We start from the raw sequence: 17350 nt of genomic DNA, 5'->3' as shown, positions 1-17350 counted from the left end.
TAAATGAACTGAAATGCCCACCGATTGGAAAATGCTTTTCCATCCCTGAACTAGAATGACACGTCTGTAAAATTGGACTGTCAATCTTAGTCCCTAGATTATTGTTATAATATAGTGGTTCACTTATCTGTGGAGCTTGCCCTGTGAAAAACAAGGGACGAATCTAGAGTGTAGTTCTCAACCTAAGTTAGGCCCTGCAGTGACACTGAACAAGATAAATGGTATAGAAAATGGATGGCTGGAGTTTTAGTTCCTTCCCTATCGACCCATGATTCACCCCTCCATAAAGGTGTTTTATTTGATTAGATTTTTTTTTTTTTTTTTTTATAAGTAGGCTAGTTCTGAAACCTGCTGACAGAAGAGCGATTACAAACACCATTTGCCAATTCCTAATACAAATCCTCCCCAAATTCTTCCAGCCCCTTCTTCTTTGAGCCATTACTTCATCCCGCAACAAAGTTTTAATCACCAGAGAGGTGGAGAGAGCAGCATCTTTCATCCTTAGCCAAGAAATGTGCTCATATTTGCTTGCTAAGTGTGCAATGTCATGTTTAATAGATGCCCTCGGTTCACCAGCTTGTTCGCTCCCTGACAGAATCTACTCAGGACAATTATGACTCATATTGAAGTCACCCAGCAGCAGCAGCCTAAAAATAATCCTGACTGCAAGTCTGAGTCAGTGTCCACTTCTTGGAGAGAGCTTGATTGTTGCTCGTTACTTTCGCTTGTGGCCTTTCCCCCCACGGTGTCAGCTCTCTCTTGATCAGATTCTCATTATTTGCCACTTTAGTACTCGAAAACAATATTGAAATTTTTGCTGTACAAAGTTTAAACCCAAAGTTGGGTACACTCGTACCGACAATCATGTTCAATTCCAATATTTTTCCCGCCTTCTGGTCAGTTCCGATCTGATATTGAATGATATCTCTTTAAATACCCTTTAATGTAAATAATTGCAGTCAGAGCTTTGTTTCAAAATGCATTATATACATTTGAAGAGAATTGCTGAAAACATTTAAAAAGATTGAAAACTATTTAGTACTCAGTTCTGGAGATACAGCATTAACTGAGGCAGATATACAGTTTTGTGGATCAAAATTGTAGTTGTGTGTAGGCAGATGCTAGACAAAGTAGCATCCATTTTTCAACAGATAGCAGTGGTATTTGATTGACAGTTGAGCTAAGTGGGATTTCAGTGCATTCAGCGGACAATCGGACACGCCCACAGCGTTCGAGAAAAGAACCAACAATGGCTTGATTTTTCACTGTTTTGAACCCTCATTTTATATATTTGTAGATTTTTCAAAATCATTCAAATTTGACTTGGTTGTTAAAAACACTCTTCTCTGTGGTGTGTCAAATTTAAAAGACATTTTCACTTTACTGGAACTTTAATGATTCTCCTGACCACTGAGTATTCTGTGGTGTGGGATGTGTTCAGTGATTTTTGAGTAGCCAAGTGGTGCACTCCATTTTGCCTCAATTGCTTTGAGACTCATTTACAATTCCACACAATTAATACAACTCTCAACGATCAATTAATTACCTCCCAAGTATTTATACTTCACTTGCATCCATCAATCCATTTATCAATTTATCCATTTCCTATAGAGCTTGTCCTACGCTTAGAACATATCCCAGCTAACTCTGGTATGAGAGGTGGCGTACAGGTACTCCCATGACTCTTCGTCATGCAGCCAATCACAGAGTATTCTTGCATACATAATGATTTAATATACACTCACCAGCCAAAACATGAGGTAAACCTGCTCACTGTAATGTGATCTGTTAAAGCCTGAATTGATGTCACTGGTCAAAATATGAGTCAGTGTTGTGTGAGTGACTTCAGTTTCCTGGCAACAATATTTTGTGGTTTCAACTGTCTCAACAATCAATACCTTACCTAACCACGAAGAAGCCTCTGACTAACATCTCACTCTGCCATCTTACTGTTATCATCATTGATAGAAAACATGAGCGTAACTATGCAATGAAAAAATAGTATACTGTACACTCACTAGCCAGACGATCACCTGCACAAGATACAGTACTGTAATGTGATCTGTTATAAACTGTACCTGATGTCACTGGTCAAAATGTGAGTCAGTGTTCTGAATTTGTGAGTGGTTTCAGTTTCCTCTTGTCAATATATGTTTTGTTTTCAACTGCCCCAACAATCATCCTAACCACAATGAAGCCTATGATTCATCTCCTTGTGTCACCATACTGTTATCATCACAGTTAGAAAGCATCGCTGTCCAATGAAAGATGTGTATGTACAGTATCTCCAAATGGTGGATGGTGTTTAGCACGTCTGCCTCACAGTTTTTAGGTTCAGGGATTGAATCTCGACTCCGGTCTTCCGGTGTGACGTTTCCATGTTCTCCCCGAGCTTCCTTCCACTTTCCCAAATCATGCATGTTAGATTCATTGAAGACTCTAAATTGTCTGTATGTGTGAATGGTTGTTTTGTTTGTATGTGCCCTGTGATTGACTGGCGACCAGTTCAGGGTGTACCCCGCCTCTCGCCCGAATTTAGCTGGGATAGGCTCAGCTTACCCAGAACCCAAATGAGGTCAAGCATGATTAAAATGGATGGATGGATGGGAGGGATCACTTTCAACTTTTTCCACATTTTGTGATGTTCCAACCAAAAATGGAATAAATACATCATTTTCCATCAGAGGTCTGTAAACCATAACCCATAACGAAAATGTAAAAAAAAAAAGTAATAGGATGTTATGTGTAAAATTTTGAGGGTAAAAAAAATCTATTTAATCCTTTTTTGACAAAGGCTGTAAATTTAAAGGTGGAAAAAGTGAAGCACCGTGAATACGATTTGGATGCACTACACATTGCTGCAGGCTCCAGTGAAAAGTATCTTCAAATGTTGCTCTTTTATCTGAAAAGCAACAAAAAAACTTCAGGAGAGAATTTGAAAATACCTTACACATAAGAGGCCAGATAGATAATAGTTAATAGGAAAGCTTTACATGGATACTTGTCGAAAGACTGGTAGAAGTACTGTTTCAGTTCCCTTGCTGAAGTAAAAGTAAATAAAATCTAGATTCTGAGATGTAATGTTTATTTTTATTTTGTGTATTTAGCCCATTGGCATGCATCATCCCATTTTTTTGGGGGGGTCCTTGCAACACAAATATAATCACCAGTAATACAAAATTATAATGAACCTGTGTTTTGTGGAAAATTCTTACGGGTATTTGGAGCTACTTAGTCACTTCCCACCCCAGAGAATAGTTGATAAAAAAAAAAGCTGTAGCTGTTTGTAGTGTGCGTGCGCGTGCGTGGCGCGCCCCGCTTGCTGCAATGTGTGTGCGCAACAACCCCCACGGACTGACATCATCCGCGGTCCAATACGAAAGTGGCCCACTACCGAGCCGTGGCCAATCAAAGCCAACCAACAGGCCGCTGTCTGAATGACGTCATGCGCTAACAGCTGGCCGAGGAGAGAGGGAGCGGAGTGGGGGTAAAAATGTAAAGCGGCAACAGCGAGCTGCACCGCGGCTCGAGCCCACGGCTACGAACAATCGGAACCATGTGGAGGGTGGACCGCTGCCCCGTGAGGAGGATGCTGCTCTTCATCGTTTACACGTTCGTCTGCGTTCCTGGGGGTGAGTGCACTGCTCTGCGTGGACGTGCATGTGGATGTGTGCGTGGTGGTTTGTGGTGGTGGGGATCTCTCGTGGAGCTGTTCATCTGGTCCTGGTGCTGAAACGTAGCCGATGAGCAGCCCCCTCGACTGCGTACTGCATGGCATGTTATGCCTGTATGACACATGACACGCGTTCCTTCTCGCTTTCTCCCAAGTACACTCTAGTTTTCTTTTTTTTGGCTGCTTTTATTGCACAATATTCAAGTTATGACCAATACAGCCCAAGTGACATTAACAGTGAGTTGCTTGGATCAGATTGTCACAGTGAAACAAGTCAACTCCTTTGCATTTTGACCCGATTTTCTCAGCCCTCGAGACTCAACTGGAAGGCGTTTATGTGAGACCCAAGCATGAAACAAAGACATCAGCTCTGACAGTGCGCATACCTTTTGTGTCCGCTCTGTGTTGCTGCTATAGTTGGAGGGACTGTAGTTTAAAAAAAAAAAAAAGGGCCATTTGCACTTACTTTTACTGTTTGGGATGTGATGTAGCCAGAAAAGGGGAGCTCAGCACAATTGGGTTGTGACTGTTGAAAGTCTTTGTGTGTGTGTGTGTGTGTGTTCACATTGTTTGGGGCAAATGATTTACACATAAATCATGCAGTATACAGTGTGTATTTGTTACTACAGTGAATATTCTTTCAACTCATGCAAATCTTTGCTAGAAGAGGGGCAATTAAATGTAACCAAGGGCCTTACATTGGTCATTCTCAAAGTGTGGTACAAGTAAGCACTAGTCGTATGTGGTATATCTAGTGGTATGTGAAAGTATCGAAACATAAACATTTTACATCAAAACGTTTGCATATCATCAGTTTTTTTTTGTATTTTCCGATATACTGTTTTTAAATGCTGTTAATGTCCCAACTGTGGATAATATTACTGTGGCTTACAATGTAATATCGTTGTGTACATATCAAACATACATACCAATGTACTTTTGATATAATAAAACCTTTGCCTTATTTTTTTGATGAACATTTAGGCCTACTGCGCTATTGTATGCTTATGTTGGTATAAAGGTACTTGAACGGCTAAGATTATTATTATTTTTTTTTAGGTGGTAATTGGTTTCAAAAGTTTGAGAACCACTGCCCTATGTGGATACATGTTACAGATGACTGAGCACAATTATTCTAAAGATATAAAAGTCAAGTCAATTGGTGACCCAAAGACAATGTAGCACTGACACTCCCTGGCCACTATATTAGGTACACCTGCACTGTCTTAAAAAAAGTCTTTCACAGATAGTGCTCAGTTTTGAATGACATGTTGTCACAGAAGTGTTAAAAATTACATTTAATAACATGCATGGCGGCACGGTGGGCGACTGGTTAGAGCGTCTGCCTCACAGTTCTGAGGACCAGGGTTCAATCCCCGGCCCTGCCTGTGTGGAGTTTGCATGTTCTCCCCCGTGCCTGCGTGGGTTTTCTCCGGGCACTCCGGTTTCCTCCCACATCCCAAAAACCTGCATGGTGGGTTAATTGACAACTCTAAATTGTCCGTAGGTGTGAATGTGAGTGCGAATGGTTGTTTGTTTGTATGTGCCCTGCGATTGGCTGGCAACCAGTTCAGGGTGTACCCCGCCTCCTGCCCGATGATAGCTGGGATAGGCTCCAGCACGCCCGCGACCCTAGTGAGGAGAAGCGGCTCAGAAAATGGATGGATGGATAACATGCATGTTAGGTTCAACGAAGACTATTGGCTGGCGACCATTCCGGGGTATTCCCCACCTCTCACCCAGAGTCACGTGGGATAGGCTCCAGCTCACCCTAATGAGGACAAGCTCGAGAGAAAATGGTTTGATGGATATGTTTAATATCGTGCTTAACACAAATGCATTCTCTCTAATTGTGCTCTCATCCACTTATGTATTTGAATGTGTGTTCAAAAAAAAAAAAAAATCTATAAGATTCCAACAGGGATCCTTTGGGGTCATATGACTATGCATGTCTAGTTGTGATGTAGAAGTCATCATACAGACTACTTTTTTTTTTTTTTTTTAAGAGTAGGTAATACCAATTTAAAAAAATCCATAATGTATCCTAATGGAAATTGTTTCTTATGCATTCCAGTACAAGCACAATTACAGTGGGGAGGGCTGCTAAATTCTACTTCTGTCAGCCCAACAGAACAACAAATGAGCAAACACGGAACAGGTGGCAAAACAGGAGGTGGAGGAGTAAGGGGTGGGCTGGCGAGGTCAGATGGTGGAAAAGGTGGGGCAGACGAGGACCTGGGACTCAGCGGGATAACGACCGGCAGGCAGGGTGAAACATAGAGTCCAAAACATATGCGCATTGATCCGGGCTTCAAATTGAGCAAAATCGTGGTGTGAATGTGCCAGTGAAACACACCGTAACAAAGTCTGTGATCGCTGTGTTGCCTTCAGGGCTGTGACAAAACGTTGGAATTAGTCAAGGTATCAGTCAGCTAGAATTTTTTTTTCACTTTTTTGAGGTGGTGGTGGGATAGTAGTTTCATTTTAATACGGAAAATTCATCAAATAGAAACAAACGCCATATGGATTCAGACCCATGAAGTCTTGACTGTGAGGCAGACTTGTCAACCACTAGAGCCAAATCCTGCCTGCAAAAAAGTATGAACTGTAGTCACAAATATTCACGTTATGAAAGTATTAAGCCTAGATGCCAAATTTCCTCAAATAGTAGCTTATGGTGTGCATATACTCAATTGCAGATCGTACCAAGTAATTATTTCAGGGGTGTCAAATTCATTTTTGTCATGGGCCACATTGTGGGTACGGTTTCCCATAGGGCCGTTATGACTGTGAAAGCACGTTTAATCGCCTCACCATAGTGGCAGCTCATCAGTAGAGGGCGCTAGGGTGCCGCTCCACTGCTCCTTGAAAAGGACAGAAGTGCAATAATGAAAATGAAAATAAAATATTTAAATCAAAAGATTGCAAATTATATCTATATCTACTTCCAGATGAGTAGGATAAATAGTATACAGTTAATGATAAGTAAAATTGATTCACAACTTCTAGATTAGTACCTTTGACGTTTTCCCATTGATTCTTGTTGAATGTTTGACACTTGGTCCTCGTGAAATACAAAAGATATTGTCGAGGTAGGGTGTTGGATTCCAGCGTCCTTTAATGTTAAACAGGATTACTGTTAAACCTTCCCACTCCCTCATCAAGTTACTGTAAAAAGGGGTTTAGTAAGAAAAAAAAAATGCTGGCAACATGTGAGCATTAGTCTTTGTTACATATGCCATTTAGAAATTTTGGTACAGATTCATGAAAGTTGACGCAAATGATTTTCTTTCGCAGGCCGCATAAAATGATGTGCCGGGCTGTATTTGCCCCCCGGGCCTTGAGTTTGACACCTGTGAAATATTTTAAATATGCCCTTTATTTGCACAAATCATTTCAAATGTGTGTAGCTCAACACGCTGTTGTTCGTCGATTGGTCAAAGAAGAATTGTTACTTCCGTGTTTACTCAACTGCAGAGACTACCGGGCATTTATATGAAGTCAGACATTTCCATCCATTTTCTACCGCTTATCTGGGTCGGGTCGCGGGGGCAGTAGCTTCAGCAGGGATGCCCAGACTTCCCTCTCCCCAGCCACTTCATCCAGCTCTTCCGGGGGGATCCCGAGGCGTTCCCAGGCCAGCCGAAGGATGTAGTCTCTCCAGTGTGTCCTGGGTCGTCCCCGGGGTCTCCTCCCGGTGGGATATGCCCGGAACACCTCACCAGGGAGGTGTCCGGGAGGCATGCGAATCAGATGCCCCAGCCACCTCATCTGGCTCCTCTCAATGCGGAGGAGCAGCGGCTCTACTCTGAGATCCTGCCGGATGACCGAGCTTCTCACCCTATCTCTAAGGGAGAGCCCGGACACCCTGCGGAGGAAACTCATTTCGGCCGCTTGTATCCGGGATCTTGTTCTTTCGGTCACGACCCACAGCTCATGACCATAGGTGAGGGTAGGAACGAAGATCGACCGGTAAATTGAGAGCTTCGCCTTTCGGCTTAGCTCTTTCTTTACCACAACGGACCGATACAAAGTCTGACGCTGCACCGATCCGCCTGTCGATCTCCCGTTCCATTCTTCCCTCACTCGTGAACAAGACTCCAAGATACTTGAATTCCTCCACTTGGGGCAGGATCTCATCCCCGACCTGGAGAAGGCATGCCACCCTTTTCCGACTGAGGACCATGGTCTCAGATTTGGAGGTGCTGATTCTCATCCCAGCCGCTTCACACTCGGCTGCGAACTGCTCCAATGAGAGTTGGAGGTCACGGCTTGATGAAGCCAACAGAACCACATCATCTGCAAAAAGCAGAGATGCAATCAGTTTCAGTTTAGTTTATTTTTGAAAGGGGACAATGCAATTTCATAAAACACATGAAGTACACATGGTTAAAAAAGCCAGAATTAGCCAGAAGGCTAATACTGAGGCCACCAAACCGGACCGCCTCTACGCCTCTGCTGCGCCTAGAAATTCTGTCCATAAAAGTTATGAACAGAATCGGCGACAAAGGGCAGCCTTGGCGGAGTCCAACCCTCACCGGGAACGAGTCCGACTTACTGCCGGATATGCGGACCAAACTCTGACTAAGGTCGTACAGGGACCGAACAGCCCGTATCAGGGGGTTCGGTACCCCATACTCCCGAAGCACTCTCCACAGGACTCCCCGAGGGACACGGTCGAACGCCTTCTCCAAGTCCACAAAACACATGTAGACTGGTTGGGCGAACTCCCATGCACCCTCGAGGACCCTGCCGAGGGTGTAGAGCTGATCCACTGTTCCACGGCCAGGACGAAAACCACACTGCTCCTCCTGAATCTGAGATTAGACTTCCCGACGGACCCTCCTCTCCAGCACCCCTGAATAGACCTTACCAGGGAGGCTGAGCAGTGTGATCCCCCTGTAGTTGGAACACACCCTCCGGTCCCCCTTCTTAAAAAGGGGGACCACCGCCCCAGTCTGGGTAAGACATTTATTTGCACAAATTATGTACTGTATATGTGCGGTGCTATACACGCTGCTGTCAAAGAAGAATTGTTACTTCCGTGTTAGCTGGCTCACATTAACAGTTTCTATTTGCGTAGCTATTGTTCCCTTTTCAATAGTGCAGTGACAGTCGGAGCACTCATCGTCCTCTGCAGTTTCTTCTGTCACATATTATAAACACAACTGCAAAAATAGCACCAGCGCCTTAGTGATGTTAAGGAATTGTTTTTTAAAAGAAATTGTTCAAATGTTTGTGTAAATAAAGGGCGGAACTAGGACTGTTCATATGAAAGATGCGCAACCTTTACTATTAGGGCGGTGGTTACTACATGAGGAAATATGGTACAGTTGTCTTTGTTGACCTGAAACGCAACATTGTCTGGTACCTCACAAGCAAAAAAGCAATGCTCATTAGTCGGAAACCCACATTTTTAGGATTTAAAAAAATAGTATACATACATGGAGGATGTGTAATGTCAGCACATTCACGACCCCCCCATGAGTGCAAGCGCTATAGAAAGTGGATAAAATAGATGGATATGGACTTATATGGAAATCTTTTCAAAAATAAATTTGTGTGACTAACCTTGCAGTCTGACTTGATCAGTCAGCGTAGTTTAAATGTAATACAGCCTTTTACTTTTTGTACAAATTCCTACTAAATTCTCTTCACAACACAGCACCGTATTGATGATGTTTATCATTCATATCATTGCGTTGGACAGGAGTCGATCATTTTATCGTATGTGTATGAGCCATCCATCGGTCCATTTTCTACTACGCTAACCTATCGAGCTTATCCCAGCTACCTTGGGCCAAAGACGGGGTACACCCTGAAGCGGTTGCTAGCCAATCGCAAGGCACATATAGACAAATAAACAGTCACATTCACACCTATGGACAATTTAGAGTCCTCACTTAACCAACCATGCATGTTTTTGGACTATGAGAGGAAGAAACCCAGAGAAAACTCCACACAGGAATTCCAGATTCGAACCCCAAACCTCAGAACTATAAGACAGATGTGCTAACCACTCATCACACTGTGAGCCATGTAAAAATAAAAACATTTAAAAATATATATATACATTAGTACATTGATTACTCTTAAATGACTTTCAATGATAGTCCAGTGTTATACGAATTATCTAATTAGAATTAATTTGACTGTTTTCATCTTATTACTGCTACAACTACTACTACTAATGACAATGTGACAGAAACAATAGCAGTAAAATTAGAAATCAACAATAAAACAGTAAGCTCTAAAAAGAGTGTAATTGTAACATTCCATCATATATTACTCTAGTAAAAAAAAAAACAACTAAATTTTGATATTAAAATAAACATTTTGATATTACTATTATCAATAGCTTTCTTTGATTGGCTGGGAGAAATCACATGGCTCTAATGCCTAACACTGAGGTGTTTGATGTCTGTGATTTTGACTTAATTTACCAAAATATGGTTCAGAGCTGTCCTCCATCTCGAATCTCAGTGAGGTGACTGAATGCACCTACGGTATTTTCATTTGTTTGGTGCGTCTTCAAGTCAAAGAGGCAGTTTAATGTATAGAAAGCTCTTGTATGAGGCGGCGCAAGAGAGCACAATAACAGAGGCTTAGAGCTTTGTACAGGATCAAAGTTTAGCTCTTGACGACAAGACTGCTTCATTCTTCACAATTCTCAGCTTAAGCGTTCAAGGTTACTTCTGAGAGAGCTACTGTGTGCTTTATATATATATAAATGAGAAAAAATACCACACATACACACATGTATATATATATGTATATATGTATATATATATATATATATATATGTATATGTATATATATATGTATATATATATGCATATATATATGTATATGTATATACATATGTATATATATATATATACATATATATGTATATATATATGTATATATATATATATATGTATGTATATATATATATATATATGTATATATATATATATATATATATGTATATATATATATATATATATATGTATATATATATATATATATATATGTATATATATATATATATATATATGTATATATATATATATATATATATGTATATATATGTATATATATATATATATATATATGTATATATATATATATATATATATATGTATATATATATATATATATATATGTATATATATGTATATATATATATATATATATATATGTATATATATATATATATATATATGTGTATATATATATATATATATATATGTATATATATATATATATATATATATGTATATATATATAATGTGTGTGTTTCTCATTTTCCGAGTACACATCAGAACAGGCTGTTGAGTGTGTGCCTTGATTTTCTTCACTCGACATTCCGATGGAGGCCAACAGCAGACATTCTATAAACGTTCATAGGAGATGCAGCGCAGAGCAATTAAATGTGTTTTTTTGTTTTGTTTTTTGCTGGATTTTTGCCCACCTGCTGGCTGAGCTCAGTGCCAGCCTGGCTCGTGCGGGTAATGTGACAGATTACACCTGTCGCTTGATCTGCTGCTTTTATATGCAGAGCCTTGGCTGGATGTAATCCAAGGATTTGACATTAAGCAGGATGCCAGTGCGCACACATGCACACAGCTGCCTTAAAAAAGAAAGCTATAGCAGGAGTGTCAAAACTACACTCGAGGGGCAATTGGTGGCCCGCCATATGTTTTCTTGGGGCCTGCAGCATACAGTAAAAATAATATTTGACATGACCTGCAAAGCTATGTAAAAATGAAATAAGTGGCTAAGGCCAGTGTGAAAACTGTCAGTGTAAAAAAAAAAGTGTGTGGTGGTTTGTGACTAAAGCTGAATGATTAATTGAATAACTCGAGTAATTCGATTACAAAAAAAGTCAAAATTAAATCTCTTCCTCGAAACGTTGCAATGATAATTTTTACGCGTGGGCTAATGTTGCTGCAGACTCATGCACCACTCCGTGTAGAAATAAGGAGGAGTGTGTAAAAAACAGAGACTGTCCAAAGTTTGGGATCATTTCACACTTAAAAAAGACAAAATAATGTCTACTGCGAGTCTAGGTCGAGTGTTTTGGGTGTGCTGAGCCCATGACCTCATTTTGGAAGTACCCTTCTGAAATTAGATTTTCTTTAGACCTTGAAAAAGTCCATTTGGTGGACGACGCAAAATAGGGCTAGCCTAATTATTATTAATGTTATTATTATTATTACACCCTGAACAGGTCGCCAGCCAATCATTATTATTATTAGTATTATATCTATTTAGGGCGGCACGGTGGACGACTGGTTAGAACGTCAGCCTCACAGTTCTGAGGACCGGGGTTCAATCCCCGTCCCCTCCTGTGCGGAGTTTGCATGTTCTCCCCGTGCCTGCGTGGGTTTTCTCCGGGTACTCCGGTTTCCTCCCACATCCCAAAAACATGCAGGAATTGGAGACTTTAAATTGCCCGTAGGTGTGAATGGTTGTTTGTTTGTATGTGCCCTGCGATTGGCTGGCAACCAGTTCAGGGTGTACCCTGCCTCCTGCCCGATGTTAGCTGGGATAGGCTCCAGCACGCCCGCGACCCTAGTGAGGAGAAGCGGCTCAGAAAATGGATGGATATCTATTTAGGCGGCACGGTGGGCGACTGGTTAGGGCATCTGCCTCATAGTTCTGAGGACTGGGGTTCAATCCCCGGCACTGCCTGTGTGGAGTTTGCATGTTCTCCCCGTGCCTGCGTGGGTTTTCTCCGGGCACTCCGGTTTCCTCCCACATCCCAAAAATATGCATGGTAGGTTAATTTAAGTCTCTAAATTGCCCCTAGTTGTGAATGTGAGTGCCAATTGGTTGTTTGTTTATGTGTGCCCTGCGATTGGCTGGCAACCAGTTCAGGGTGTACCCCGCCTCCTGCCCAATGATAGCTGGGATGGGCTCCAGCTCTCCCGCGACCCTTGTGAGGATAAGGGGTTCAGAAAAAGAATGGATTATATCTATTTATTCAATACATTCTAAACACCTGGTTTAATATCAGGAAATCACAGACCTTTGGTAACGGTATGAATACAATATGAGTATTTCATCTCAGAGGAAAGGAATATTAAAAACATTCTGGCTAGTCTCTAGCTCTATTCGAGAGGAAATAAGTTTATAAGGTCACCTTTTGATTTGAGTAAGAGACAACACTGTTGGAAATGTAGTATATACAGTCTAACAACTACATAAAAAACAAACGAAGACACACTCATTATCATGCAATAATGTATTTCTTTTACAGTCTCTCACCTGCACCTGGCTGACTTCTTTTTAAAAAACAGCGTATGTCCATCTGCAAACAGTGTTTCATAAGGTGTCCTTCGTAAACTAACATTTAACCAGATTTAGCACATGTAGTTAAGGCAATGAAAGTGACCTGATACTGCCAGTTTTTTTTTTTTTTTTTTTTAACTGAAAATAAACACCCATGCTGCAAAAACTCAAAATCCTAATTAAGACACATCACCTAGTTTTTAGAAAATGTTTACTTATTTCAAGCCAATTTTACTTGAAGTAGACAAAAAATTTGCGAGGGGAGTAATTTATTTTATTTTATTTTTATACTCCACTGGCAATTATTTTTTTTTTCTAAATTTTTTCACGTGATGCATCTAATTTTAATTCGTTTTGACTGGAAAAAACATTCTTGGTAAGATTTAGAATTTTGCAGGGCATGTCAAAAAAACAACAAAAAGACACCACATATGGACACGCCCTACCTTGGAATAAGATACTTCACGGAGGTGTTTCATATCGTATCAGATACACTGGGCAAAAACTCTTTGCTATTCAATTAGCTAGCAATAGCTCCAAGTGGCTAATTAGCTTATCAACTAATAGCTATGCAGTACGCACCATTATAAGCCCCTGCCGAGTCAGTGGCAACACATTACAGCAATTCAAGAGGAGGCATTGAAACATCGCCGTGTGCTCAACTGTCATATCATAGATTGTGTCAGGGTTGTAAATCAAGCATTACCTGGTTATAAGTTTTAACACAGCTGGAAAAGCTAACTAAAAGCTAAAGCTAACTAAAATCTAAAGCTAACTACCGTACCACGACAGCATGTCTACGATGGCCAACATGAGGTATGTTAGCTAATTTAATATAGCTTACCCCTGCTAGTTAGAACCTATTGTAATGTCCCCACAAGCATCGTTTTATTGAACAAACGGTAACAAAATAAACGCACAATAAGCGCATTCATACTCGAGCTGCTTGGCCACAACTGACGCGCAGGTGCTCTCTCAGTCATTAAGGCAGCTGGACTTTTTTTGTTTGTTGAAGACGCTTACCCTTTCACCCAAAATAACTTCTTCAGTTCTAAATGTTTATGTGTGGAGTTTCCCTATTTATGCCTCTGGTGGGTGTGGCCCGCAGGTGGTCACGATAGGGTGTTGCTGTTGTTGCCCGACGTGGATGGTCAATGACCGTCTCATGGCAACCGGTCTTTCACTCGCTTGGTGGCAAAACAGCTCCTTAGGGCCTCTTCCCATGGAATGAGATAATCTTTGCGGGGAGGTATGTCTGGACATTGTTATCAGCAGACAACAGGCGATGCCTCAAACCTTTTCTAGTTTGACATAGATGGCTTCTTTCACATCTCTTTCAAACCGACAGTCACCTCTCTATCCAGAATTTGATTTTATGACCGTCAAGTTAAAACTTTTCAGCTTAACTACCGAATGCTCTTTTTTTTGGGGGGCTCTTAATGTGAAGATATGATTCAGCTGTTTCTCAATGCAGGGGCGGATCTGTTCTCATTGGATACAGGGCGGCGGGTCACCCCCAAAGTCCTGAAAAAGAAACTATTCACCTTATCAATTCAACAGAAAGCTGTGAGGTAGTACGTAGTTTTTCCAAATAACTATAACACACTTGTATAAAAACAACATAGCCTTGCCTGATGGATGGGTTTTATTGAATTAAAGTTCCATCCATCCATTTTCTTCACCGCTTTTCCTCAATGGGGTCAGGGGCTGCTGGAGTTGAATGATGTTAAAGTGGCCCTTGCATCCTTACATTTTCTTCTTCTCTTGGAGTTTGGCAACCATAGTCTAGAAGATCACCCCCCACCACCCTCCACAAAAAGAACCACACACACCAAAAGGAACATTGTGTTCATCTTCTCACTTGTTGTTCTCTTTCCTTCGCAGATTGCCTTTTTGTGACTGAATACTTCACCCGAACGCCTCGTAAGCTCAGTGCTTACAACTCCTTCGCCAGTGTGGAACTGTTCCACTTCAATGTGCCTGATGACACCATGATGGCCGTATGGAACCTCATTATCTTCAAGGAACAAGGCGGTACCTTTGGTGACAGCTGTCCCAATCGCAATGTGGCTGTGTAAGTCAATGACACTTTTTGTTTCCAAACTGGTGTTAAGTTTGTTGCGTTTGTTTTGTGAAAAACTGCGGCACGGTAAACGGCTGGTTAGAGCGTCTGCCTCACAGTTCTGAGGACCGGGGTTCAATCCCCGGCCCCGCCTGTGTGGAGTTTGCATGTTCTCCCCGTGCCTGCGTGGGTTTTCTCCAGGCACTCCGGTTTCTTCCCACATTCCAAAAACACGCATGGTAGTTTCATTGGTGACTCTAAATTGCCCGTAGGTGTAAATGTGAGTGCGAATGGTTGTTTGTTTGTATGTGTGCCCTGCTATTGGCTAGCGACCAGTTCAGGGTGTACCCCGCCTCCTGCCCGATGATAGTTGGGATAGGCTGAAGCATGCCCGCAACCCTAGTGAGGAGAAGCGGCTTAGAAAATGGATGGATGGATGTTTTGGGAAAAAAAACTTTTCCACTGGCAAAAGCAGGTACTACCAGGTACTATTTCAAATATGTGGTCAGCTTAAGTTCTGACCCATAAAATGGTTATGGCTCAATCGTTATTATAGTTTATGATACATTGCCTTATCCCAGGGGTGTCACAGGCAACATTTTGGTTCCCCTTAAGGCGTTGCTTATAACAGTGAAACCACATAAATGTATAATCGCTAGAGGTGTAATAGTTTTCTGGTTTGGTACGTACCTTTGTCATGGTTAAGTTCATATTCAGTACAGTGTAGGAACAAAATCCAAAAGAAATGTAATGACAGATTTAACAACATTAAAAATGAAACATCAATAGCTTAAATCTTTTAATGAAAGTGAAACTTCAATAGTTTGTCTTCGTTTTGGTAAATGAAAGATGTAGACAAGTGCAACAGTAACAGTTGGAACAGCATAAATTAAAGTGCTATTTAAAACAGTATTTTTTTCTGGCATTTGTTATTGTTTTAAATTCTGCGAGTAGTTAACGTTAACTTTTTTTCATAATGCACGGATATTCAGGTTGGCGTGAAGCTGTTTCAATTGAATTATCAAATTTGACATTTTGCCAAAATCCAGAAGCTGAGCAGCACTGTTTGCGCTTACAGATTAGGCTTGTGGCTAGAGTGCAAGGAAGTTACACTTAAAATATATTCTTTGTGGGAATCCTAAAACCCTAACAAAAACAATGTACATAGCTCGTAGTTTTGGTTAACAAACGATTTTCAAAGCAGTATTGCTTCGGTTTACGAACAGTCACAGCATCAATGTGTAATGCTCAATTGTTTTCTCTCACACAATGTGAACAGTGAAACAGCTCGTGTATTGGATCTCATTAGATTTTACGGGTTTACCTAATTTTGTGGCCAGTGAGTGTTTGACATCCCAGTTGTTTACGAACCCGAGCGGGGAAGTAGTAATGAAAAATGTCTTGTGATTGACAGGTACGTAAGGTCTGGTGCTCCCCCGGTAATCAACCCCCTGAAAACTCACTTCCCTCGGGATACAATTGTCCCAGGATCCTTTGCGGTGACTCTGACCTGGATGCTCCCGAACCGAACCACGGGGGTGCTCAACGTGACCAGCCCGCTCCCTGGGGACTGGTTCCTGGCTGCGCATTTACCCAAGGATGAAGGCAAGATCTCAGTCAAGGTAACATGACAACAAACATGGCATTGTTCGGCGAGCCTCGAATAAAGCGACGCGATTGAACGCCAGTGAACTGTTATGCAGGGTTCTGCAACTACTTTTAATTAGTGGCTGACTTACAGCCACGAGTTTTGCTGCGATTTGAAATTGAAATTGCAGGAAAATGGCATTGCAACGCCGTAGATGTAACAGCCAATCAAAAATGCCATATCGTGTCACATGAGCTTTCGCCACAAAAATTATGTTTCCAGGCAAGATCCACCCAGCTGCTTCCAAGCCGTACCACAATAAACACAGTATATATTAAGTACATATTGTGTTTTACTATAATACTTAACTATATTTAGTGAAGTATGGAGAGTCTTTGTTGCCAAAATGCACGAGAGCTTTGACAACAAAAATTACATTTCCGGGCGCGAAGCAAGATCCAGCTGGCAGCTGCCAAGCCTTACCAATGTATACAGTTTATCGCTGGCGTCGAGCGAAATCCTCGCATCTCCAAAATCATGACTTTTAAGGAAACAAACAAACAAAAAAAAAAGTATGTTTGTTGGGCAATTTACATTCGTTAAAGAGAGAAAGCCACGATCAACACTTTAGGTCGGCCAATAATTTGTCAAAGTAACAGACCCACGTGGGGACTGACCAATAGTATGGATTTGTGAAAAAATATGAAATTGACCAGATTTGGACATAGGAGGTTTCTGCCCAACAGTG

At 41.3% G+C, this 17350-nt stretch overlaps 1 protein-coding gene across 1 annotated transcript in view; it reads left to right on the top strand.

Annotated features, from left to right (window-relative positions):
• The first annotated feature begins 3088 nt into the window (after window positions 1-3088).
• tmem8b (transmembrane protein 8B) overlaps window positions 3089-17350 on the top strand; it is a 58041-nt gene continuing 43779 nt past the window's right edge. Inside the window, exons 1-3 of the mRNA XM_061767416.1 lie at window positions 3089-3632; window positions 14837-15026; window positions 16429-16636. Coding sequence (XP_061623400.1) covers window positions 3557-3632; window positions 14837-15026; window positions 16429-16636 — 474 coding nt within the window. The 5' untranslated portion in view covers window positions 3089-3556. The remainder of the gene's footprint in view (window positions 3633-14836; window positions 15027-16428; window positions 16637-17350) is intronic.

Source organism: Phyllopteryx taeniolatus, chromosome 3 (genome assembly GCF_024500385.1).
Source record: "Phyllopteryx taeniolatus isolate TA_2022b chromosome 3, UOR_Ptae_1.2, whole genome shotgun sequence".
Classification (NCBI taxonomy): Eukaryota; Metazoa; Chordata; class Actinopteri; order Syngnathiformes; family Syngnathidae; genus Phyllopteryx; species Phyllopteryx taeniolatus.
Note: the sequence above shows the minus strand (reverse complement) of the source record. Positions and strands in the feature narration are given on the sequence as shown.